This window comes from Natator depressus, chromosome 18 (assembly GCF_965152275.1).
Source record: "Natator depressus isolate rNatDep1 chromosome 18, rNatDep2.hap1, whole genome shotgun sequence".
In the NCBI taxonomy this organism is placed as follows: domain Eukaryota; kingdom Metazoa; phylum Chordata; order Testudines; family Cheloniidae; genus Natator; species Natator depressus.
This window is the reverse complement of record NC_134251.1, coordinates 103,685-129,787: the sequence shown is the minus strand read 5'-3', so window position 1 is coordinate 129,787 and position 26,103 is coordinate 103,685. Positions and strand designations below refer to the sequence as shown.

At 51.4% G+C, this 26,103-nt stretch overlaps 1 protein-coding gene across 13 annotated transcripts in view; it reads left to right on the top strand.

Annotated features, from left to right (window-relative positions):
* HP1BP3 (heterochromatin protein 1 binding protein 3) overlaps positions 1-26,103 on the top strand; it is a 77,215-nt gene that overhangs the window by 4,770 nt on the left and 46,342 nt on the right. Inside the window, exons 2-4 of one of the 13 annotated variants that reach the window (XM_074975064.1) lie at positions 4,416-4,495; positions 13,156-13,354; positions 13,846-13,927. In XM_074975064.1, the coding sequence (XP_074831165.1) occupies positions 13,259-13,354; positions 13,846-13,927 (178 nt within the window). In that variant the 5' untranslated portion in view covers positions 4,416-4,495; positions 13,156-13,258. Of the gene's footprint in view, positions 1-3,786; positions 3,852-4,415; positions 4,496-13,155; positions 13,355-13,842; positions 13,946-26,103 lie in introns of those variants that run through there. The other 12 variants (XM_074975063.1, XM_074975062.1, XM_074975061.1 and 9 more) reach the window with 12 other exon arrangements.

The window sequence follows — 26,103 nt, the reverse complement described above, 5'->3', positions numbered from 1 at the left end:
TGTATCCTCCAAAAGTCTTCTGCAGTAGCAGAGATGAGGAATCTAGGCTGTGAACCATAGCTAAAACTGTTTGAAAACAGTTTCCTAACATGGGTTGTAGGTATCATGGTTTTGTGCTCCAATGAAGAGGACAAAAAATAGCAATACTGTTGTTTTTAAACAGCCATGCACGCAGAAACTTCTGCTCTATGCTAATCTTTTAGAGTTCTAGCACAGTTCCTCAGCATGGTTATAATATTACCTGTAACAGAATTGTATATAATGTACTGTATAAGCATGTTTGGAAATTATTTTAATCACTGGCATTCCCTAGCATGGAGAGGGCCAAAAAGGTTAAATGCTGCAGTACCTGGCTCTGGTCATCAAATTAGAAATAATGGGTAACACCAGTTAGGTTCTGATGAGTTATCTTCTCGTCCTATAGAAGTGATCTGTAGAGCTCCACAAATCTGCAGATATCGACTTTGTATTCATGAAGATCTGCACCACAGATGCAGATATCTGTGGACCATGTTTGTGGATCAGATGTGGATACAAATTTTGTATCCATGCAGGGCTCTAGTGATCTGTTGCTGAGCTGCTTCTATAGAATTCAGAAGATTAGAGGGTGAACGGAAAGAGAGAGACTGGAGTTTATGGTGGTGGTGAGGGAGTAACACTGAGAGAGCATATCTTGGACTCACTGATCCAGGGAGGTCCTTTCTAGTCCTATGTTCTTATGATGTAAAAGCCTAGTAGAGACAAGGCGTGGATAGTTTTTTAGCTTCATAAAGCTAGTTGAGGTTATCTGTGCCTTGTCTCCACTGTGACCTTACATCGAGAGAGCTTCCATGAGTTATTGATCTTCATGTCCACAAACAGCTTTTTTGCAGGAAGATGTGTAATCACAAATGTAGCATTTAACCTTTATGTCCTGATTTTAGTTACTACTGCTGTTAATGCTATTGGGAGTCAGATGTCCAATTCTGTAGTATTTTTGTATCCTTCTTCGAGTGCTTGCTCATGTCAATTCCATTCTAGGTGTGTACGCGCGCTCAAGTGTGGCCGTTGGAGATTTTTGCCTTAGCAGTCCCCGTAGGGCCAGCTGTGGCGCCCTCTGGAGTGCCGAGCTCATGCCGTGGTATGTCAGGCACCATTGACCCTACGCCCTCTCAGTTCCTTCTTACTGACCACTGTGGTCAGTTGGAGCACCCCTCTTGCTTGGCAAGAGCTAGTGGTTGTCTATCATTTTGAACTTTGGGCCTTAAGGCTGTTGTATATAGTTCACTTTGTTGGCCTTAAGTAGTTAGGGTTCCAGTGGGATTTTGCCCCAGGAGGGGCATGCCCCGGTTTCCCGGGTTCAAGCCCTGCTCAGACTGCAGCAGGCCTATGACTGTGAGTGACCCCCACAGCTGCTGCCTTAAGTGCCTAGGGGAGTCACATTCAGGAGCAGTGCCGGATCTGCAAAAACTTTTGGCCCTGCACCCAGAAGAAGCAGGACATCCACCTCAGGGCTCTCCTGATGGAGTCCACCCTCCGGCTTCCAAGCTGTCCGAGCAGGTCACACCAAGTGCTTCAGCCTCCATGCATATCACACTACCAGCACCCAAATCCTGGCCCCATTCGCCATCGCTGGTGTTGAAAAAGAAAGCCAGGAAGCGCTCCCCATCATCGAGCAAGAAGGCCCAGGCATCATCTACCAAGAGACCCGGGCCTGCCCACCAGACTGCCCTGGAGCCACGTGATTGTGCCTCCCTGGCTGGGGCGCGCAGTACCCTGAAAGGTCCACCACTGACTCTTGGGAGCAGTTTGGGACCTGCATGCCTGCCTACACCTTTGTCAGCCCAGGTTCCCACAGTGCAGAGAGAACACAGGTCTCCACCAGCTTCCATGATGACCCTGGCTAAGGCTCCCTAAGAGGGTAAGCCTGCCGTTAAGACCCTTCAGGGAAGAGGGGACCAACGTCAGTCGCCAGATAGAAGGCATCTGTCTTCTCTGCCACGTCAGGAATCATGGAGCAGGTCCCAATCACGTCGCCCAGGCGAGCCTCCAGATTCTCATGGTGCTACTCTCCGCCATGGGGCTGACGCTCCCCTTACTATTCCCAGCACCACTTGCTGAATCAACGGTCGTCCTCTAGGCATCGGTGCCAATCACCAGCATGGTGGGAACATTTCCCATCCCAGTATCGGTCCCCCCGGCACCGGTACCACTCTCCACGCTACAGTTACCATTCAGTTATGCCTGAGCAACGGTCACCGGTAGCTATGACCAGCAAACAAACTCAGGCGTTGACAGCTCCTCCCTGGTCGCCAGATGGTGGCTCCTCTGGTATGGAGGTCCAGTTCAGCCCGTCGCCACGGTCTCGTCAACCTGGCTGGGCACTGGAGCCCGCTCCTTCATCGGCAGCACCACAATGGGCAGCATGGCCAATGGCAAGCACAGTGGCTGTATTGGAGCGCATGGGGTGTACCGATCGTGGCAATGCCTCCTTCATAGCACTCCTTGGTGGCCGTGATGGGGCAGCAGCCCTACCGGCACCGGACCCAGTACTGGAAGTCTGTTCTGAAGTTGGGGCAGAGGAACCTGTGCCCACCCCAAGGCCTCTTTCTCCGACGGTGATCAAGACCCCAGCACCCCCACCGGTCTTCCTTGTTGTGCCCAGATGAGGTGGTCGTGGGACCTAGAGCTAGCCCAGTGGATGATTTTCGGTAGCAGCAAGCCCTTCTCCGGTGTGGCCAAGAACTGGGGCTTGAGGTGCAAGAGGTGGTAGAGCAGGAGGACACCCTCTTCAACGTTCTCTTGGCTTCTACGCTCACCCACGTCGCCCTGCCTGTGCGTGAGGGGGTCCTCAAGATATTCAAGACTTTGTGGCAGATCCCCATCTCCATCTCATCCACCTCGAAACAGGCAGAGAAAAAATACTTTGTGCTGGCCAAAGATTTCAGATACCTTTATACCCACCCATCCCTGGCTTGGTAGTTGTATCTGTGGCCAACGAAAAGGACAAGTGGGTCCCCACCTCCTCGAGTCCCAAAAATAATTTATTCTACCGCCAGCCTATCATTTTGTGTGGCGAATCATCAGGCCCTGCTGACGATTTTAATCTGTGGGATGGTCTCAGAAAGTTTCAGGAATCCCTCCCTCAGGAATTGGCCCAAGAGTTTGGCACGCTGGTGGAGGAGGGCATGGCAGCGACCAGATGCTCCCTGCAAATGGCATGGGAAGCGGCAGATTTGGCGGCATTGGCAGTGGTCATGCTACATAGTTCTTGGCTCCAGACTTCAGGCCTCTCTCAGGAGATGCAGGCCTTGATCTAGGACCTCCCCTTTGATGGACTTGGTCTGGTTTTGGATCAAATGAACACCAGGTTGCACAGGTTGAAGGACACCAGAGCTACCCTTTGCTCGTTGGGTAGGCACACGTCTCAATCATCCAGGAAGCCCTTCAGACCTCTGCAATCGCCAAGATCCTGGCAGCCTCGTCTCTCCCTATGAGGAGAAGGGACGCTAGTTTTGGTCATCGTTGCCCTTCGTCTTCCTGGTCGCCAGCTCAGCCTGGGACAGCCAAACACCCAAGGGCTGGTGGCGCCTGATATACCGCGGCATGAGTGCGGCACTCCAGAGGGCACCACAGCTGGCCCTCCGGGTGCCACACACGTGGGCACCCACACACCTAGAATGGAATGGACATGAGCAACACATCTTGAAGAACAACATTTACGAAAGGCCGGTAACTTTTTTTTTTTCCTTCTTTCTCTTTCAGAATCTATACAACACATCCATCCACTCCTCCAAAAAAAGCCTGTGATGTTGTATAACTTAGGGATTAGTACTTAGAAAAATTTACTGGGACTGGAAGAATTTATATGGGTAAGACCAAAGAATTTCTAGCCTGGCAGGTTGTGAGTTATTAGATCTTCATATTGGACCTGTTTCAGAGTAGCAGCTGTGTTAGTCTGTATCCGCAAAAAGAAAAGGAGGACTTGTACCACCTTTTCCTCCTTTTCCTATTGGACCATTATTCTTTTTTAATTGAAACAGGAACTGCTTATGATGTGTGCAGTAGCATGGGCTTGAATAGCCTGTAACAGATTTCTGGGAGGGAGGACCTCCAAGGGAGTTACAGATAGTCTCCTTAACTAGGACACCTCCCAGGAAACCTGTGCCATTCACTATCCTTATGCTTTAAAGTCTGTTGCTTAGTTGGGACAAAATTAGCACAAAAGTTGCTTTATGGAGATGACTGTGGTGGAGGCGCCCATGATGAAGTGGTGCTTAACCAGCTGTTAAAACTAACTCAGAATTTCACTCCTATTTAATATAGAAACTACCAAATAAAGACCTGAAAGAACACACAAAGATAAAACACAGTGAATAAACTTGCGTTCTTCCTCTTTATTTAGTAAGGTATTTTAGTCTCCTAATTTTTTTTAGGCTGACTTGAATGGCTTTATTCTACTGGACCAGCTTCCTTATCAGGACAACAGGCTGTGCACCAGGTTCTCCAATTAAAGGTGAGCTGCAAAACAAAAATGAAAGTGGAGTGAAGATCAGTAATGAGTACTGTGCCTCCCAGAACCTAGTTAGAAAGGCCTATTCAGCAAAGAAGTGAATTTTAACTGTTCCCTTTATGGAACTTTTTTTTTTTTATATACTAAAGGTATCACAGGATGCAGCATTCTGTGATGTGGCAGATATCCTGGGTTGCAGTCAGAAGTTGCATTTTGTGACCCTTCAGTGAACCAGGCAATACCTAGAGGATTTCAGAGGGGCAATCGTCTGTAGAAGACTAGTTAAAACTTCTTTCTGTGCTAGTTTCAAATTACTTCGTGGATCGCATGTAGCACATTTTTGGGCTTAATTCAAATTTTTGCTTTTGCTTTGCTGCTCATCTTGTTTGGAACTCTTGAGAGATTTAAGATAGCTAACATTCAATAACCAAATATTGAAAAATGATTTTAGTAAAATTAGGTGACATCCATGGCTTGAAATCAATTCATTATGATTATCTTGCTTTTTAATGCTTCAGTTCTGATCATAAGCATGGACTTCCTCCCTACTCGGGAGGTGCTCAACCCCCCCACCCCACCTCTTCCCCAATCTCTTTCCTCTCTCTCCCTCCCTCTTTCCCTCCCTCCCAGCATCACCTTCATGCTGCAGAACAGCTGATCATGGTGGGAGGGAGGGGGATGAGTTGATCATCAGGGCCACTGGCTGGCAAGAGGTGCTGCGGGTGAGGGGGAGAGCTTTGCTGCTGGGGGGTGCTAAGCACCCGCTAATTTTTTTCCATGGGTGCTCCAGCGCCTATGATTCTGATATTTTTAAACAGTCGATACCTCTTGAACTGCTTTTTAGAGATTGGTATTCTTTATATCCTCTAAAGCAGGGCTTCTAATCTTCAGATGTTATAAAACACTAGTGTCTTGCTTTATTGGTTTGAGTCCCAGAACCACTATGAAGATAGAGTGTAGAAGTCTTCACTAATCAGTATATCTTTCAGTCACTGGTATTGTATGTTACATGATCGTAAGTAGATGTGCCTTCCTTGGCAGGAAAAGACTGAATGCCAAGCCCCCCCACCCCACCCTGCAGATTTTTTTTTTTTCTGTTGCACATTTGTTTGCAGTATAACTTAGCCTGTGTGCTTAAAACTGCGTTTTAAAGTATTTCTTTATGGTATCAAGAGATCTCTAAGCCTGCATCGTTGCTAGCACAACCCTGAAAAGAATTAACTTGTGCTGTAGAATCTGCTGAGGGAAGGTAAATGATACTTAATTCATCCATGTTGCCCTATTCAGTTGTTGTTTGCCTCAGACAAGAGTCCAAATTGCTACCCAGGGCAGTTGCAATTGCACATATACACTAACAGTACTTTTACTGGTAGCAAGGATTCTGTTATCCCTGTTTGAGACTGGTTATCCTTTTACCCTCCTTACCTTATTATTTTTTTCATGCCTTTCTTTTCTCTTCCTCTGCCTCCCTGCAAAATCCACAAGGTCCTGATTCACAGCAGCTATCCTCAGTGGAACTTTGTTTATGGATGTTAAGGGTGGCCCTGGCTGTGGGTTTGAATAGTTTTGGGTGTAGAGGGGAAGCAAGGTGGCTCTAGACAGATTGCCATTAGTCTTATTTCTAGTCAGCCAAAGTGGTAGTGATTGTCTTGCCCAAAATTGTCTTCAGAATTGTCTTGCCCAAAAAATTATGTACAATAACTGAGCTTTCTCCCTTCCTTGCCGCTTCTGTCTGTCATCTTGCTCACCTTTAATGGCTATCAGTTTGGAGTCACTGCTTGGAACTGAAAGTCTCTTACATGATTGATCAGTCCTTAAAGTCCTCTAATAATGCGTGCTACATTTTCACCAGTGAAAGGTACTGTTAAACCTGGTTTGGTGAGCTTCTCATTAGGGTTTGTGTAAGAAGAGCATCCTCCACATACCTTTACCCCCTCCTTTCTTTTCTAGCAGAGATGAAAATGTTTTAGTAAGGGGAGACTGGAGATATGGAGAGACTTTACTTAAGGACAGTGAAAAGACTTGCAAACATCTTAGGTTCAAGAGGAATGGAATAAGGGGGCATGATAGATACGTAAAATAAATGGAATAGAAGTAAATTGAGTACTCTGTTTTACGCTTATAAAACAAGCAGATATCAATGACATTGAAAGGCAAGATGTTTTTAAGATGTACAAAGAGATTTTTATACAATGCATAATTAACCTGTGGAACTTCGGATTCGAAAACAGCTATAGGTTTGTGGATGAGAACATCCACAACTAAGATACCTTTTTTTATTTTTATATGTATATAAAACACACATGCACACAGGATACAAACCCTCATGTTGCATTCAGAACATAAGCAGACAAGTTTCAGAGTAACAGCCGTGTTAGTCTATATTCGCAAAAAGAAAAGGAGTACTTGTGGCACCTTAGAGACTAACACATTTATTTGAGCATGAGCTTTCATGAGCTACAGCTCACTTCATCGGATGCAGCAGTTTCCACAGTATGCATCCGATGAAGTGAGCTGTAGCTCACGAAAGCTCATGCTCAAATAAATTGGTTAGTCTCTAAGGTGCCACAAGTACTCCTTTTCTATAGGCAGACAACTAACTGACAGAAGTTAGGCAGGAACGTCTCTGTAGGTAAAGTTTTCCACAACTTCACTGTGGCTTCTTGCACCTTTCACTGAACGATCTGGTACTGATCACTCTGAGAGAGGATACTGGACTACATGGGCCACTGGGCTGAGCCATGTGTCATCTCTTATGGATAACCTAAGTGAATAGTAGCTCTGTGTGTGTAAAATTATATGTATTTCCAATGCAATTTTTAGAAATCTAGCTTTTAATATCTGTTTTGTTGAATCATACTGGTATGCCTAGGAGGGATCTTAGATTTTGCTGGTAGTTAATCAGACTAACAAAAATTACCTTGTAACCATTTTGAATGGTGACCTGTCTTTCTTGTCCTAACCTACATCACTGGTTTGTTCTATTCGACATTGGTGAGGCCTCATCTGGAGTACTGTGTCCAGTTTTGGGCCCCACACTACAGGAAGGATGTGGAGAAATTGGAAAGAGTCCAGCGGAGGGCAACAAAAATGATTAGGGGACTGGAACACATGACCTACGAGGAGAGGCTGAGGGAACTGGGATTGTTTAGTCTGCAGAAGAGAAGAATGAGGGGGGATTTGATAGCTGCTTTCAACTACCTGAAAGGGGGTTCCAAAGAGGATGGATCTAGACTGTTCTCAATGGTAGCTGATGACAGAACAAGGAGTAATGGTCTCAAGTTGCAGTGGGGGAGGTTTAGGTTGGATATTAGGAAAAACTTATTCACTAGGAGGGTGGTGAAACACTGGAATGCGTTACCTAGGGAGGTGGTGGAATCCCCTTCCTTAGAGGTTTTTAAGGTCAGGCTTGACAAAGCCCTGGCTGGGATGATTTAGTTGGGATTGGTCCTGCTCTGGGCAGGAGGTTGGACTAGATGACCTCCTGAAGTCCCTTCCAACCCTGATATTCTATGAATATTAGGGTGTAGACAGCAAAGAAACAATCTACCACCTTAACTAAAGCCTCAGTCCCCAGAAAAATCATGGAGCATGTCCTCAAGGAATCAATTCTGAAGCACTTAGACGAGAGGAAAGTGATCAGGAACAGTCAGCATGGATTCACCAAGGGAAAGTCATGCCTGACTAATCTAATTGTCTTCTATGATGAGATAACTGGCTCTGTGGATGAAGGGAAAGCAGTGGACGTGTTATTCCTCGACTTTAGCAAAGCTTTTGACACAGTCTCCCACAGTATTCTTGTCAGCAAGTTAAAGAAGTATGGGCTGGATGGATGCACTACAAGGTGGGTAGAAAGTTGGCTGGATTGTCGGGCTCAATGGCTCCATGTCTAGCTGGCAGCTGGTATCAAGTGGAGTGCCCCAAGGGTTGGTCCTGGGGCCGGTTTTGTTCAATATCTTCATTAATGATCTGGAGGATGGTGTGGATTGCACCCTCAGCAAGTTTGCGGATGACACTAAACTAGGAGGAGTGGTAGATACGCTGGAGGGTAGGGATAGGATACAGAGGGACCTAGACAAATTGAAGGATTGGGCCAAAAGAAATCTGATGAGGTTCAACAAGGACAAATGCAGCGTCCTGCACTTTTAGGACGGAAGAATCCAATGCACCGCTACAGACTAGGGACCGAATGGCTAGGTAGCAGTTCTGCAGAGAAGGACCTAGAGGTGACAGTGGACGAGAAGCTGGATATGAGTCAACAGTGTGCCCTTGTTGCCAAGAAGGCCAATGGCATTTTGGGCTGTATAAGTAGGGGCATTGCCAGCAGATCGAGGGACGTGATCGTTCCCCTCTATTCGACATTGGTGAGGCCTCATCTGGAGTACTGTGTCCAGTTTTGGGCCCCACATTACAAGAAGGATGTGGAGAAATTGGAGAGAGTCCAGCGAAGGGCAACAAAAATGATTAGGGGACTGGAGCACATGACTTATGAGGAGAGGCTGAGGGAACTGGGATTGTTTAGTCTGCGGAAGAGAAGAATGAGGGGGGATTTGATAGCTGCTTTCAACTACCTGAAAGGGGGTTCCAAAGAGGATGGATCTAGACTGTTCTCAATGGTAGCTGATGACAGAACAAGGAGTAATGGTCTCAAGTTGCAGTGGGGGAGGTTTAGGTTGGATATTAGGAAAAACTTTTTCACTAGGAGGGTGGTGAAACACTGGAATGCGTTACCTAGGGAGGTGGTGGAATCCCCTTCCTTAGAAGTTTTTAAGGTCAGGCTTGACAAAGCCCTGGCTGGGATGATTTAGTTGGGATTGGTCCTGCTCTGGGCAGGGGGTTGGACTAGATGGCCTCCAGAGGTCCCTTCCAGCTCTGTTATTCTACGATTCTATGATCTGGATTCTTTGAACTTCCTGTTGAGTAATGAATGGTAGCTAAAAGAATGTAGAAATTCTTTGATAGTTTATAGGAATTGGATTAATAATTGAAAGACTCTGAAATAGATTCCAAAATTTCATTAGGTGTTTCTCTCTCCACATTTGATGGGGCCTCCCATCCCAGATAGAAATTAAATTTAAAGTGCTGGACGTTGGGCAAATGGCTTAGAGATGTATTGAAATTCCAGGAGAAGAGTGGAATGACACAGAAAAGTTCATTTTCCCCCTCATGTTTGTTTGTTTGTTTGTTTGGAATGCAGCACTTTATGAACTTACCTTTTTACCACTGGGGGGGTTTACAAACCTAGTCTACCTCATTCACTTCCATTAATGTACAGACCACAGCACTTTTTAAATGATACTTCACTCTTTTTTAATAAAAATTGTCCTAAAGAGCATCAAATGAGGTTTACATTGTAGAGGAAGTGGATAAATTGTATTTAACCATCATAAACACCTGCCTTTTGCAGGCTGCCTGCTAAAGAAATGTCTCAGGGTATGTCTCCTGTTGAAATGCTGCCTGCTTGGTTCATCTGGGAATAGTTCCAGTTCTCTTACTGCCTCCCTTTGGTTGACCTAAGGTTGAATTGGAGATACTCTTAGCCTTGCTCAGCCCTAAATCAGCATTACACCCCTTGTATCATGGCTGAATTTGGTCCACTAAATTCTAAAGGGAAGGTCATTTCTTGTTAAGCTTGAACCTAGTTGACTGTATTCCATCTTCAGGAATCATTTCCTAATATTACATGTTCCTCTCAAGTCCTCCCCCTCTTGCCCCCCCCAACTGCCACCAGTTTTGTTTGTATGAATGTTGCTCGTATTGCTCTGTGTATCTGTTACTCCTGAGGGAATACTGCGTATGCGTAGAATTCATGTACCCCATAGATTTCTTTGCTTCCCTGCAGAAAAATGATTTTCTGACGGGGAAGCTGCAAGAGTCATGTACTACTCCCTAGCAGTGCAGGTACATCATTTCAGGCAGCCGGCAGAGTAATCACTGCGGGGCTGGGGACACCCCTGCCAGTGACTCCTACCCTCCTGCCTGGGCTGGAGGCAGCAGAGGACAGGACTTCCTTTTCCCTGCAAGGAGTGGCTGGGGCTGTGTCAGACCCTCCCCCAGCTGCAGGAAGCTCAGCATCCTCCCCTACTTACTGCCCCCATCACTCCTGAGCTGTGGGTGGAGGGATCACTGTACGGGAAGCTGTCTTCCCCCCCCCCCCCCCCCCAATCAACCCCTGTGCATCCGGACCTCCCATACCTAGACACTTCTGCCAAGCCTCAACCAGTACATCCAAACCCTCTAGCCCTCCCCATACCTGAACCCCAACCCACTGAACCTCAACCCTGCCTCTGGACCCCCATCCCTGCACCCCCACTGAGATCCCTGCACTCAAACCCCCACCCTGAGCCCCCACGTCTAGACTCTCCATGCCACTGACCCCCAACTGACTGCACCCAGATCCCTCTGCTGAGCCCCAACCAGCTTCACCTGGAAGCCCCTGCAGAGTCCCATTACCGCTGCACCTGGAAACCTCCCCCCCACACACACACACAACAAACCTCTGTGCATCCAGATCCCACCTGCATCTAGACCACTGAGCTGCCTGCACCCAGATTTTCCCACACAGAATCCTCTCACCTCATACCTGGATCCCTCCAGACTGAGCCCCTCCACACTTGGATCCTGCCTGGTTGAGCCTGCCTGTCCCACACCTGGCACAGAGGGGCAGGGCCCCAGGGTGTTTCTGGGGCAGGCCCAGGCCTTGTGTTGTGTCAGGATCGGGTGCAACCTCACCGCTGAGTCCGTGTCCTGGGTGTGGGAGGGCTGCAGAGCGATCTCACATCTTCGTGCAGCCAGTGGCCTGTGCTCCCCACTGCCATGCTGGAGCCTCTGCATTTATTTATTGACAAATAAAACTTCCAGAATTTTTAATTTTTTGGCACAGAATACCCTCAGAAGTAACCTGTGTTGTGTTGAAGACCCAGGTTGAGTTGCTTGGGAATGTGATGGAGGCAGAACTCTGCTTTAGTGAAAGAGAGAATCCTTTTAATTGTCTAGGACAGGAGGGCAAACTACAGCCCACGGGCCGGATCCAGCCCATCTGGGCTTTCAGTCTGGCCCGCAGGATTGCTAGCCCTATGGCACAGTGGGGCTAAGGCAGGCTCCCTGCCTGGCCTGGCCCTTGGCCGCTCCCGGAAGCAGCCAGCACTATGTCCCTGCGGGAGACGGGGGGGCAGAGGTCTCCGTGTGCTGCCTTCGCCTGCAGGCACCACCCTCCGCAGCTCCCATTGACTGGGAACAGGGAACCGCAGCCAATGGGAACTTCGGGGGTAGTACTTACAGGCAAGGGCAGCGCGTGGCAGAGCTGCCTGCCCCACTCCATCCCCAGGAGCCACTGCTGGACATGCTGGCCGCTTCCGGGAGCAGCGAGGGGCCACGGCAGGCACACTCCAACCCCCTCCCCCAGCCCTACATTCGTGGCCCTGCATACAATTTCCCCCACCCAGATGTGGCCCTCGGGCCGAAAAGTTTTCCCACCCCCGGTCTATGATATTCATTGTTGATTACATTATGAGGCCTTGAGTGGTAATGAGAAGTTAGTAGAAAAGGGTGAGAGCATAGTCGGAGTGGTATAAAACTCTTGGGCAGGGGAAGTGTCTTTTAAGCAGTTACTGCACCTAGCCTTACTTTTATCCTCTACTCAGGATGTGGAGAAACCTACTTGCTAGCATAAATAGAAAATGGGCAGAGTGCGGCTAGGCTATTTCTCTGGACGTGAAGGGAGCACAGAGGCCTAAGTGTTACTGCTCCTTTAACAGTATATGTGGAAAGTGGAAGTGAGGTTCAGCCCTAGTTTTGTTGGTTTGAGTATTCTTAAAGGAGATGGTGGGGGAGGGAAGGGAATGGAGAAGTTAAAACAATTCCCTCTTTTAGTGGTGGGAGGGGAATGAGGCTATCCGTAGTACAGAGGGAGAATGGGATCCTGTGATGGAGGGGAATTGATAGTGAATGTGAGATATGAAATGAAGGAGATAATGAGTAAATATAAATCTGGAAAAGATGAAGGGTGTGGGAGAGACTATGGTCACTGGCTCTTAAACTTGAGCTTGGACAGATGTTCATTACACTTGAACATTAGAGGGAATGCTGCTGCCAAGTATTAATTTATAGTGGGTGATAGCCACCAATAAATCAGTGTATATTATCTTCCTAGTAAATTGAGTTGTTTGAAAGCCTGTTTTATTCCTTCTAAATGTTAAGGTGTGTGGCTTAGGAAGGGTATAGCTTGGGTCACTGGTATATTTTTTCCTGTCTAATAGACTTCATTCTTGGGTTAGTAGGTAGGTGGGTAATTTTTTCAAGTCCTGCTCTAGCCCAAGTGAATGGCATCCCTGTTACCTTGAAGCTTTACCTTTTGCCAACTGGTGCTTTAGGCATAGTGTATGGTGGGGATTCTATTTTAGAATGTTTCTTGTTCCTTTGTGGTCTCCTTTTTCCCTTAGAACGTGCATTAACATAACAGACTGCTGCTATGGCTTCCGCCTTTGTCCGAGCTTTATAGAATAGTTTGTGTGTGTTGATGTTGTGATATCTTTATTGAACATGAAGTATATACTGTCAGTCATGTTGATATAAACTGTAATTTATTTTATTTTTTTAAAATCTTTAGTTTAATAGAAGTGGTTGTTTTTTGTTAATCATACCAGATCTTTTCTGTACTTTAGGTTGACTCCTCACTGCACTGTGAAAGCCATTAGGAAAAATCTTTGTGGTTAAAACCTGGGGCTCCACAGTGTTACCTGCAGTTGGGGCTAGAAATTAATTTAAATGGCGACTGATCTGTCTGAAGCTGAACCCTTACATCATAAGGCGCTTCCATTGTTAACGGGAGCTCAGCTGACTCACACGGACAAGTTAAGTGAGGTAGGGTCTGACCCATTCTCCAAGCTCGCCCTTGGATCAGTCCTTGACTTCCAGCCCTGCTGAGGGTTACTTTATACTCTTCCTCCCCTGCTTGTAAGAAACTTGGTTGGGAGCCTGATTAAAATCCTGTAGGCATGCTTCCTCCCCTCCCCTCCTCTTTCCTCCCCTGATTTCCCTGAGATGTGTCCGGTTTGCCAGAATCCTCAAATGCTCTCCTCATTTAACTGAATTGGAATGAAAAGATTCTCTCTAGTAAATTGTAAACTGGAATAAAAAATATGAAACTATTTTGTCTCCTAATGTGCTTCAGAGAAGCTGGTTTGGGTTTTACCTGTAAGTTTAGAAAGCTGATTGCATCAGATCTTGCCTGTAAAATTTCTCCACACACTTCTTCCAGTAGCTTCTAATACTCTGCTTTAGACCCATTTCAGGAACTTTCTTAGGCTCTTTCTCATATATGCTTGACTTTCTTATTCTGTTTCTTAAAGAAGGTTGAAGACGACACCATGCCGATCCGTCGTGCTATGAATTCTTCTGCTCGGGAAACTCCTCCCAAAAGCAAACCTGCTGAAGGTGAGGAGGCCAAGCCAGGTAAAATGAAATGATAATTGTATGCTGAGTTACCAATGTGTACACCAACACAGACTTCAGTTCTGTAACTCCTACATAGATATTAGCACCAAGTTTAGAGCAGTCACTAACAAAGAACTCCCATTCATGTGCTTTTTTTTGTAGTTTAAAAATTTTATGTCTTGCAGCCATCATTTGCAATCTGAAACCATACCTCACTTACTTACATGCACCAGTACGAAACCACTGTGACACAGTTTCTGCTCTACCTTGGTGGGTCTTGCACTTATTGGTGGATTTGCTCTCCTTGGAGCTTCATGGCAGCCCTCAGATTGGCAGTTTTTCTGAACCCACCATCCAGGTCGACGACTCCTGTGTCTAACCAGGAGTTGGGAGGATTTGGGGGGAACCCGGGCTCGCCCTCTACTCCGGGTTCCAGCCCAGGGCCCTGTGGAATGCAGCTGTCTAGAGTGCCTCCTGGAACAGCTCTGCGACAGCTACAACTCCCTGGGCTACTTCCCCATGGCCTCCTCCCAACACCTGCTTTGTCCTCACCATGGGACCTTCCTCCTGGTGTCTGATAATGCTTGTACACCTCAGTCTTCCAACAGGGCTCCGCGTTCTCACTCTCAGCTCCTCACACATACGCCACAAACTGAAGTGAGCTCTCTTTTAAAACCCAGGTGCCCTGATTAGCCTGCTTTAATTGATTCTAGCAGCTTCTTGATTGGCTGCAGGTGTTCTAATCAGCCTGTCTTAATTGTGTCCAGAAGGTTCCTGATTGTTCTGGAACCTTCCCTGCTCCCTTACCCAGGGAAAAGGGACCTAGTTAGCCTGGGGCTAATATATCTGCCTTCTATTACTCTCCTAAAGCCCCCTGGCCTGGGCTTTTCTTACTTTTTGCCCCGTCTCAGCTTCCCACCCAGACCGGGCCAGACGCTTTTCCTTCGTTTTTTTGCTGGTTTTCTGCTGCCGTTCGAGTGCTGGTCGGCTACCAGCCACCCCCACGCCTGCCCTCGGACGCTGCTACTGCTCCAGCTGAAACCCCCGGAGGGGTGGGGGGGGGGAGGACTGCTGACCCGCTCCCCGGAGGAGGGTAGTGGAAGCCCCCAGACCCAGCCGTTTGCTGTTCTTGTGGACCCATAATTGGCCGACAGGTTATTTTTTTTCTTCTTATCTGCTTGGCATTTCTGGAATACACCACAAAGCCCGGGAGAGAAGACAGTCGACAGAGAAAGCGCCCAGGGAAGCTGCGAACCAGCGTGGAGGGGGCCGTAAGACAGAGTAACTTTTGAACTGTACTCTCGTGTGTGGGGAGTTTGACTGACTGTGTCTTAACTGCGTTTGTAGGGGCGCAGGGGGTGGCACGGAGCTGCCCCCGATCCATCATTTGCCCCCCCCCCCCCCAACACTACTACAACCCTCACCGCCCCTCCGCCGTCCGTCCCTGCTGGCAACTTGCCATCTGCCTCTGGATTCAGCTGCTTCCCTGATCCCACCGTCCGGACCAGAAACGACAGCCAACCAACGAGACTCTTTGGACAAACGCGTGTGGGTCCACGTCACCCCCCCCCCCCCGAACTGTCCACCCCACAGTTTGCCCCTACTACCTGACCCCAACTCCTGTTTTCCCCCCCTGTCCAGTCTGACCCATTTGGGGCCCCCCCACCCGCCTGCAGCCCAACAGGGAGAAGTGGTTAATCTGCTTCCCCCTCTTCCTTCTGGTGTCTCCCTGTCTCTCCCTGCTCACGACGGCAGGGAATGAGAGGGGTGAGGCCCCTCTAACAACCTCAGCTGCCCCTCCCCAAGCTTCCCCCCCCCCCCCACCACTGCTGCCAAAACACCTGCTCCTGCTGGGGCATTGACAGCAGGAGGCACCGGGGCAACTACTGCCGCTGCTATGCCCACCGCCCCCCCCCCCCGATTCTAGGAAAGCCCCCCCAGTTAGCCGGAAAGGCCAGGGTGTGAAGAAGGGAAAGGGCCCCGCTAAAACCACCAGGCCCTCCATGGCAGGGGCTGCCCCCACCACTGTGGCCTCGTCATCGACCATGGCGTCCCTCCCCGCTGTTCCCTCCACCAGCTCTGCGAGCGTCCCCCCCCACGCCGCCTCATCATCTCGCCCACCCACCGCCTCCGCTACCATCAGTAGCGGCCGGGGCCCCTTTCCCACCATGACCAGGAAGCACGGCGTCCTTTGCCTCCTGGTGCCCGCCTCACCCCACGTGGAGACATTCGTGCAGGTTGGTGAGGGTGGTAGGACCCACGGCTATTGTGGCGGCCTCCAAAATGTACGGGAAGCTCGTCTTTTTCTTAGCATCGGAGGCTGCCACCCAGGAGGTGGTAGAGAAGGGCCTGGCGGTGGGGGGGGGGGTGTTGGTCCACCTGGAGCCGCTAGAGGACTTGGGCGTCCGCCTAGTCCTGACCTCCGTCCCTCCTTTTCTACCCAATGCCACCCTGTTACCTGCTCTCTCCACTCTGGGGAAACCCGTCTCTGTCATCAGCCCTCTCCCGTTGGGCTGCAAGGACCCCACCCTCCGTCACGTCCTCTCATTCCGCCGGCAAGTGCAGCTTCTACCGCCGCCGGCGGCGCGTGACGGAGAGGCGCTCGAGGGGTCCTTCCTAGTGCCCTACCAGGAAGCCCACTATCGGGTCTACTACTCCACGGGAGAGGCCCGGTGCTACCTCTGCCGATCAGTGGGGCATGTCCGAAGAGACTGCCCCTTGGCCCGGCGGGGAGGGACACCCGAGATCCCTGAGACCCGGCAGGACATCGGCTCCATCGTTGCCAACGCCCCTGGCTGCCCGGCACCTGAAACCACCTTTCGTCCTGCTCGATCCACCGCTGATCCCGCCCGGGCCCAAGAGACACCTCCCCTACAATGCCCAGATGAGCGAGGGAACCCCGCCCTTGCTGTTAACAATCCAGCAGAGCCTATGGAGGAGAGTGCAGCAAAGAGATTACTGGGCATAAGAGAGGGCCTGCCCCAAGGAGAACCCCCCCCCCGGCATGCTGCCTCACCGTTACCCCCCCGAGTCCCTGAATCATCGCCTCTGCCCCCCCGACACAATCCCTGCTAGACAGCCCCCAGATGATGCTATGGAGGGCTGGACCCTAGTCCAAGGGAAGCGAGGCAAGCGGAAGGCTCGAGCTCCGCTGCACCCATCCGATGCGGAGGCCCCCCAGAAGACCAGGAAGGGAGGCACTGATACTGAGCCTTCCGCTATGCCCACGAGTGAGATCCATCCACCGGTGTCGGGGGGGGGGGGGACGGGGACAAAATAGCATTGGAAGGTAGGATCTCCCCTCCACGGGAGACCCTCCCCTCCGAGACCCCTGAGGAAGCCCCTTCTGCCCGAATATCACCCGAACCCCCCGCGAACCCCGAAGCGACCGTCATAGTGGGCGCCAGAGGGGAGACCCCTGGGGTAGCAGAAGACGATCTCTCCTCCATGTATGAGGAGATCGAGGCCTTTGGCTTGATCCCAGTCACCCAGGGAGAGGATGACCTTCTGCCGGCCGGCCTCGATCTGGGCAACCTCACCCCAGTCCCCCTTTCCCCATGCTCCCTCTCCCTAACCGCCTTCCCGGGTGGGCACCCTACAGAAGGTAGTCCACCACCTGATGCCGTGGCTGCCAAATCCACCACGGAGCCTGCGCCTAGCATCACTGGGAGCCCCCTCCCCACTCCCTTAACCCTCGAATCTGTTCGGGAGGCACCACTTCTCAGCTGCTTGCCTCCCGAAGCCCAGAGCCTCGCCTCTGTCCCCACCCCTGTCCCTGCCCAATCCACCTCCTCCTGCAATGCTATTGCCGCCCCTGGGGTTATTTCTTTCCCTTTTTTTGCGGATCCCTGCCAAGGGGCAGCCTTTGCATTTTCCTGCCGCGACCCATTAGGAGCTGCAATTTTCCCTCCGCCGTCCCCTTCTACCCCAAGGCTTGAGATGGACCTAATAACTTTAGCCTGTCAGACACCCCGTCGGTGGTCTGCACGCTGCCTGCCCGCCTCAGTGGACCACGAGGTTGTACCAAGAGCCCCACCAGGGAATAACCAGGAAATCGCAAACCCCCCCCCCCCCCCCCATGAGCTGCGAAAGGCGTTAAGGGAGTTTTTAGAAGACATCCGTGGCTCCCGCAACAGGGTACAGCTAGCTCTCCAGCTATGGAGGGACTTTGATCAAATCCTCCAGGCCACAAGCGCCCTTATAAAGGAGGGTAGAGGGAAAGGAAAGCACGGTGCCACGGCCTACGGGTGGGCCGCAGCTTCCGTGATGATTTACTCACTTACGGGATGGGTCACGGATTGTTGCGCGACCTGCCGGGGGCCGCGAACAGCCCCGCCAACAAGGAACCCCCAGCCCTCCTCATGACGCCTCTCATTATCGCAACTTTGAACACAAGGGGCTGTAGGATGGCTCTCCGCAGGTCCCAGGTGCTCTCTTACCTTTGGGAAGGGGGGTACTCTGTGGTTTTCCTGCAGGAGACCCATAAGGACCCGACCGCCGAGGACAGCTGGCAGCTGTAGTGGGGGAACAGGGTCTACTTTAGCCACTTCACGATTCGACAAGCTGGAGTGGCAACTCTGTTCTCCCCCAACCTACGGCCCGAGGTGCTAGGGGTCACTGAGGCCGTGCCGGGCCACCTGCTGCACTTCCGAGTCCGTATGGAGGGGCTTGTGGTCAACCTTGTTAACATCTATGCCCCGACAACGAGCCCGAAGCGGCCGCAATTCTATCAGCGGGTGTCCGACTTCCTCGGCACCCTAGATTCTCACGAGTGCCTAGTCCTGGGAGGGGACTTTAACACCACCTTCGAGGAGCAGGACCGCTCAGGGGCTGAGCTGAGCCTGGCTGCCACGAACATTCTCCAAGAAATAGTCGAACATCATTCCCTAGTGGACGTCTGGCGTGACCACCAGCCAGATGACACTTCCACGTTCACCTTTGTCCGGGTGGAGGCCCATTGGTCACACCACTCTCGGTTGGACCGTATTTATTTGTCCCGTTTCCGTCTTTCACAAGCCCACTCCTCCAACATTCGGCCGGCCCCATTTTCCGACCATCATCCAGCCACCATAACAGCCTCCCTCGTGCAGAGAGGCCGGGGCCAGCCTATTGGCATTTTAACAACAGTCTGTTGGAGGATGAGGACTTCGTGATGTCCTTCTGGGAGTTTTGGCTGGCCTGGCGAGAGCAGCGACGTGCCTTTCCCTCGGCGCGGCGATGGTGGGATCTAGGGAAGGTGCGCGCCAAGCTCTTCTGCCGTGCTCTACACCCGGGGCACCAGCCGATGGCGAAATGCAGCGATAGAGCAGTTGGAATGGGAGGTCTTAGAGATGGAGAGGCGTCTGGCCGCCAGCCCCGAGGACCCGTTCCTCTGCGGAGCGTGCCAGGAGAAGCGGGAGGAGCTCCGGGCCCTCGAGGACCATCGCGCCCAAGGTGCCTTTGTTCGATCTCGCATCCGCCTCCTTTGGGAGATAGATCGTGGCTCCCGTTTCTTCTACGCCCTGGAGAAAACAAGGGGGGCCAAGAAACACGTCACCTGCCTTCTAGCAGAAGAAGGCACCCCCCTCACGAATCCGGTGGAGATGTGTGGGAGGGCCCATGACTTCTACACAAGCCTTTTCTCCCCGGATCCGACCGATCCTGGCGCTTGCAGGGTGCTCTGGGAGGAACTCCCCACAGTAAGCGTGGGAGACCGAGACCGACTAGAGCTGCCTCTCAACCTGGCCGAGTGCTCGGAAGCCCTCCGTCGCATGCCCACCAATAAATCTCCGGGCATGGACAGGCTGACCATGGAGTTCTACCGCGCGTTCTGGGACATCCTCGGCCCAGACCTAGCCACTGTCTGGGCCGAGTCTTTGCAGAGCGGAGTCCTCCCTCTTTCGTGCAGGCGAGCGGTGCTCGCCTTGTTGCCAACGAAGGGGGACCTCCGCGATTTACGAAATTGGCGTCCCGTCTTCCTCCTTAGCACGGACTACAAAATCATAGCGAAAGCAATCTCGCTGCGGCTAGGGTCCGTGATGACGGACGTGATCCACCCAGACTAGACCTATACTGTCCCGGGCCACAGCATTTTTGCAACCTATTTCTAGTCCGAGACCTTTTGGAACTCGGGCGTAGAGACGGTCTGTCGTTCGCCCTCCTGTCTCTTGATCAGGAGAAGGCGTTCGATAGAGTGGACCATGGGTACCTCCTGGGCACTCTGCAGGCATTTGGATTTGGACCTCAGTTTGTGAGTTTTCGCCGGGTGCTGTACGCTTCCACAGAGTGTTTGGTTAGGCTCAACTGGACCCTGACCGAACTGGTCAGCTTCGGGTGAGGAGTACGGCAGGGGTGCCCCCTCTTGGGCCAGCTGTACGCTCTGGCGATGGAGCCCTTCCTCTGTCTCCTCCGCAGGAGGTTGACAGGGTTGGTGCTGCAGGAGCCGGAGCTGCGGCTGGTCCTGTCAGCGTATGCCAATGACGTGCTCCTCGTGGTCCAGGACCCGGGCGACTTGGCACGGGTGGAGGCTTGCCAAGCCATCTATTCGGCAGCCTCCTCCGCCCAAGTCAACGGGGCCAAGAGCTCTGGCTTGGCGGTGGGGGACTGGCGGCGGGTGAGCTCCCTCCCACCCGCGCTTCAGACCATCCGGTGGAGCGTGGGTCCACTGCTCTACCTAGGCGTTTACCTTTCTGCCACGCACCCTTCTCCGCCAGAGAACTGGCAAAATTTAGAAGGCGGGGTGATAGAGCGGCTCCAGAAATGGACGAGGCTACTCCGATGTCTCTCCCTCCGAGGGGGAGCACTGGTGCTTAACCAACTAGTCCTGTCCACGCTCTGGTACCGGCTCAACACCCTGGTCCCGGCCCCGGGTTTCCTGGCCAACCTCCGGACATCGATTCTGGAGTTCTTTTGGTCAGGACTGCACTGGGTCCCTGCAGGGGTTCTCCATCTACCCCTGGAGGAGGGAGGGCAGGGCCTGAAATGTCTGCACACTCAGGTCCATGTCTTCCGCCTCCAGGCCCTGCAGAGGCTCCTTTATAGTGCCCGTAGTTCGACGTGGAGCATACTGGCGCACGCCTTCCTGCGCCGCTTCCAAGGGCTCCGATATGACCGGCAGCTCTTTTATCTCTGTCCAAGAGGTTTTCCGCGAGACCTCTCCAGGCTGCCGTCTTCTACCAGGACCTCCTCCAGACCTGGAAACTGTTTTCAATGACCAGGTCCATGGTGGCCACTGTGGGAGCAGATCTCCTCGCGGAGCCCCTGCTACACAACCCCCAGCTTTGTCTGCGGGTGGCGGAGTCCCGCTCAGTGCGCCAGAGTTTGGTCCTGGCGGAAGTCACGAGAGTCGGAGACCTCCTGGACTACGACCGGAGAGACTGGCTGGATCCCCTGACGCTCACTCGGCGCATGGGGCTCTCCAGACCTCGTACCCCCCGGCGCATACTTCAGGAGGTGAAGGCCACCTTGACGCCCGCTGCTCAGGCTTATCTCACCCGAGCCCTGCACGAGGGCGCACCCCGCCCACCCTCTACCCCGGCCCTTTCCATTGGGCCCCTACCCCGTAGATCCCAACAAACCCCTCACCCTTTCACTGCGAGCCGGCTGCATGAACTGCAGCCGGTCAGCTTCCAAATCGCGCCACAGAAACATCTATACATGCTCACGCTTCACACCCTTCACGCCCACACCCTGGTTCCCACCCAGATACAAAGTGGCGGGGCCTCCTGCCACCTTTGGAGGGTGAGCAGCCCTGGTGGGCCAGCCTGTATTCCACCTTGGTCCCGAGGCCCGTCGGGGACATTAGTTGGCGGCTCCTTCACGGAGCTGTGAGCACGGGCGTGTTTTTGATGTGGTTCACCCCCATCCCGGATACTTGCCCTTTTTGTAACGTGAGGGAAACCCTGGCACATGTATATTTAGATTGTGCCAGGCTGCAGCCCCTTTTCCGGCTCCTCACGAATATTTTATTATGCTTTTGGCTACACTTTTCCCCTCACCTTTTTATCTACACACTCCCCATCCGTGGCCCCACAAAGTCGCGGGATTTCCTGGTTAACCTCCTCCTAGCCCTAGCTAAAACAGCCATCTATAAAACGAGAGAGGAGAGGCTGGCCAATGAAGCGTCCTGCGATTGTAGGGCCGTTTTCCGATCCTCAGTACATTCACGTATCCAGGCGGAGTTCCTCTGGGCCGCGTCCACCAACTCCCCTGACGCCTTCGAGGAGCAGTGGACGCTGTCAGAGGTTCTCTGCTCGGTGACCCCGTCCGGTTCCCTCCGTCTGACCGTTTGATTGAGGGGAAGAGCGAGAGACCCCAGCCCCAGCTGTTGCCGCTGTGGATACCATCATTACTGTCACCTAGGAGGGGTCCTATCACACGTCATGTACGTCCCCCCACCCCCAAACTGCCCACCCCGCAGCCGTGCCCATCTTGTCGGGCACTCTCAGGAGAGGAATAATCGGTGACACTGGGCGTGGCACTAGGTAACTCGAGGGGGTGGAAGACCATGAGTGTCGAGGAAGCCCCCCCCGCTCTAGGCCAACAGGCAACTCAGGAGGGTGGAAGACCACGAGTGTCGAGGAAGCCCCCCGCTCTGGGCCCAGGCTAGCCTGATCACTTCTCCCTCCTGAAGTCTGCTGTGTTATACCTTGCGTTTGCTTTTGTTTTGTTGCATAGTTTTGCTTTATCCTTTTTGGTGATCTTTGTAAGTGTTATACAAATAAAATTTTTTTCTGCTTCAAAAAAAAAAAAATTACTCTCCTATAGCCATCTGGTCTGACCCTGTCACATATCTCCTCCTCATCACCCCCCCCCCCCCCCCGCTCAACACTGCGGGGTTGGGCAACTTGGCAGTGTACTCGTGACAAGCCATCTGCATTGCCATGGTGGCTTCCAGCCCGGTGGTGTATGGTGAACTGGAAAGGTTGTAGGGACAGGAACCATCTGGTCACCCTTGCGTTCTTCTCTTTATTTCGCTGCATCCACTGGAGGGGTGCATGTTCAGTCACAAGGGTAAACCGTTGTCCCAGAAGGTAATAACGTAGTGTTTCTATGGCCCATTTCACAGCTAGGCACTCTCTTTCAACCACGGCATACTTCTGCTCTCTCAGGAGGAATTTCCTGCTGAGGTAGAGGATTGGGTTTTCTTCATCTCCGACCATCTGCAATAGGACAGCTTCCAATCCTACTTCAGATGCATCTGTTTGTAAAATGAATTCTTTGTTGAAGTCTGGGGCTATAAGCACGGGGTTACTGCAGAGGGCTGTCTGTAGATCCATTAACGCTTTCTCTGCGGCATCTGTCCACTTCACCATGTCTGGACCCCTGGCTTTTATCAGGTCAGGGGACTCGCTCTGGTAGCAAAATGGGGAATAATCGTCGGTAGTACCCCACTACACCCAGGAATGCCCAGACTTGCTTTTTCCGATTTGGCCGGGGCCAATTTTGGATAGCCTCTAGTTTGTTTAGTTGGGGCTTGACCATGCCCCTTCCTACAATGTAGCTAAGGTATTTAGCCTCGGCTAGCCCTATAGGATTCTTGGCTGGGTTGGCTGTGAGGCCAGCCTGTCTTAGCGTGTCCAGAACCGCTTCCACTTTTCCTAAGTGGGTTTCCCAGTCGGGGGTGTGAATAATCACATCATCCAGGTATGCCGCTGCATAACTGGTATGGGGCCATAGGAGCTTGTCCATAAGACGCTGGAAGGTGGCAGATGCCCCATGCAGTCCAAAAGGAAGAACAGTATATTGAAACAGACCCTCTGGTGTAGAGAATGCAGTCTGTTCTTTCGCATCTTTGGCAAGGGGAATCTGCCAGTATCCCTTTGTTAAATCAAGGGTGGTCAAAAATCAGGCATTGCCGAGGCGGTCAACTAACTCATCGATATGGGGTATGCATCAAATTTGGATCTCTCATTCAGCCGGCGAAAGTCATTACGAAACCTAGTGGTGCCATCAGGTTTGGGCACCAACACAGTCGGGCTTGACCACCGACTATGGGACTCTTCGATGACTCCCAGTTCCAACATCCTTTTTACCTCTGCATTGATCACCTCCCTTTTTTTTTTTTTCTTTTTCCTTCCTTCCAAAAACCCTCCTCCTTCCGCTGCGCTGTGGACACCAGATCCCACTTACGACACCAGTTGTGACAAAGTTCCTGCTCTACCTTGGTGGGTCTTGCGCTTATTGGCGGATTTGCTCGCCTTGGAACTTCACGGCAGCCCTCAGATTAGCCATTTTTCTGAACCCACAGTCCAGGTCAACGACTCCTGTGTCTGACCAGGAGTTGGGAGGGTTTGGGGGGAACCCAGGCTCGCTCTCTACTCCGGGTTCCAGCCCAGAGCCCTGTGGAATGCAGCTGTCTAGAGTGCCTCCTGGAACAGCTCTGCGACAGTTACAACTCCCTGGGCTACTTCCCCATGGCCTCCTCCCAACAACTTCTTTATCCTCACCATGGGACCTTCCTCCTGGTGTCTGATAATGCTTGTACACCTCAGTCCTCCAACAGTCCGCGTTCTCACTCTCCGCTCCTAGTGCCTCTTGCTCCCAGCTCCTCACACGCACACCACAAACTGAAGTGAGCTCCTTTTTAAAACCCAGGTGCCCTGATAAACCTGCCTTAATAGATTTTGACACTGTCTCCCACAGTATTCTTGCCAGCAAGTTAAAGAAGTATGGGCTGGATGAATGGACTATAACATGGATAGAAAGCTGGCTAGATTGTCGGGCTCAACCGGTAGTGATCAATGGCTCCATGTCTAGTTGGCAGCCGGTATCAAGTGGAGTGCCCCAAGGGTCGGTCCTGGGGCCGGTTTTGCTCAATATCTTCATAAATGATCTGGATGATGGTGTGGATTGCACCCTCAGCAAGTTTGCAGATGACACTAAACTGGGAGGAGAGGTAGATACGCTGGAGGGTAGGGATAGGATACAGAGGGACCTAGACAAATTGGAGGATTGAGCCAAAACCTGATGAGGTTCAACAAGGACAAGTGCAGAGTCCTGCACTTAGGACGGAAGAATCCAATGCATTGCTACAGACGAGGGACCGAATGGCTCGGCAGCAGTTCTGCAGAAAAGGACCTAGGGGTTACAGTGGACGAGAAGCTGGATATGAGTCAACAGTGTGCCCTTGTTGCCAAGAAGGCCAATGGCATTTTGGGAAGTATAAGTTGGGGCATTGCCAGCAGATCGAGGGACGTGATCGTTCCCCTCTATTCGACACTGGTGAGGCCTCATCTGGAGTACTGTGTCCAGTTTTGGGCCCCATACTACAAGAAGGATGTGGAAAAATTGGAAAGAGTCCAGCGGAGGGCAACAAAAATGATTAGGGGACTGGAACACATGACTTATGAGGAGAGGCTGAGGGAACTGGGGATGTTTAGTCTACGGAAGAGAAGAATGAGGGGGGATTTGATAGCTGCTTTCAACTACCTGAAAGGGGGTTCCAAAGAGGATGGCTCTAGGCTGTTCTTAGTGGTAGCAGATGACAGGACAAGGAGTAATGGTCTCAAGTTGCAGTGCGGGAGATTTAGGTTGGATATTAGGAAAAACTTTTTCACTAGGAGGGTGGTGAAACATTGGAATGCGTTACCTAGGGAGGTGGTGGAATCTCCTTCCTTAGAAGTTTTTAAGGTCAGGCTTGACTAAGCCCTGGCTGGGATGATTTAATTGGGGATCGGTCCTGCTCTGGGTAGGGGGTTGGACTAGATGACCTCCTGAGGTCCCTTCCAACCCTGATATTCTATGATTCTAGCAGCTTCTTGATTGGCTGCAGGTGTTCTAATCAGCCTGTCTTAATTGTCTCCAGAAGGTTCCTGATTGTTCTGGAACCATCCCTGTTACCTTACCCAGGGAAAAGGAACCTGCTGACCCTGGGGCTAATATATCTGCCTTCTGTTACTCTCCTATAGCCATCTGGCTCGACCCTGTCACACCACATACAAACTAAATGTGTTTTATAATTAGTATAGAGTTGTGGCTTTACTGCATTGAATGAACATATAACCAATAAGCATGATCTGTTATGATTGCCTGTTGGTTGTTCAGGGTGAAAGTAGAGATATGTGGCTTTCATTGGTGGAAGGAAGGCAGTTTGAGATTGAGAAGGGGAACTGATGAACGGTGTGTAGACAGGGTGCTGAATGACTTAACTGGACATTCTTCTTCGAGTAGTGTCCCTATGGGTGCTCCACTTCAGG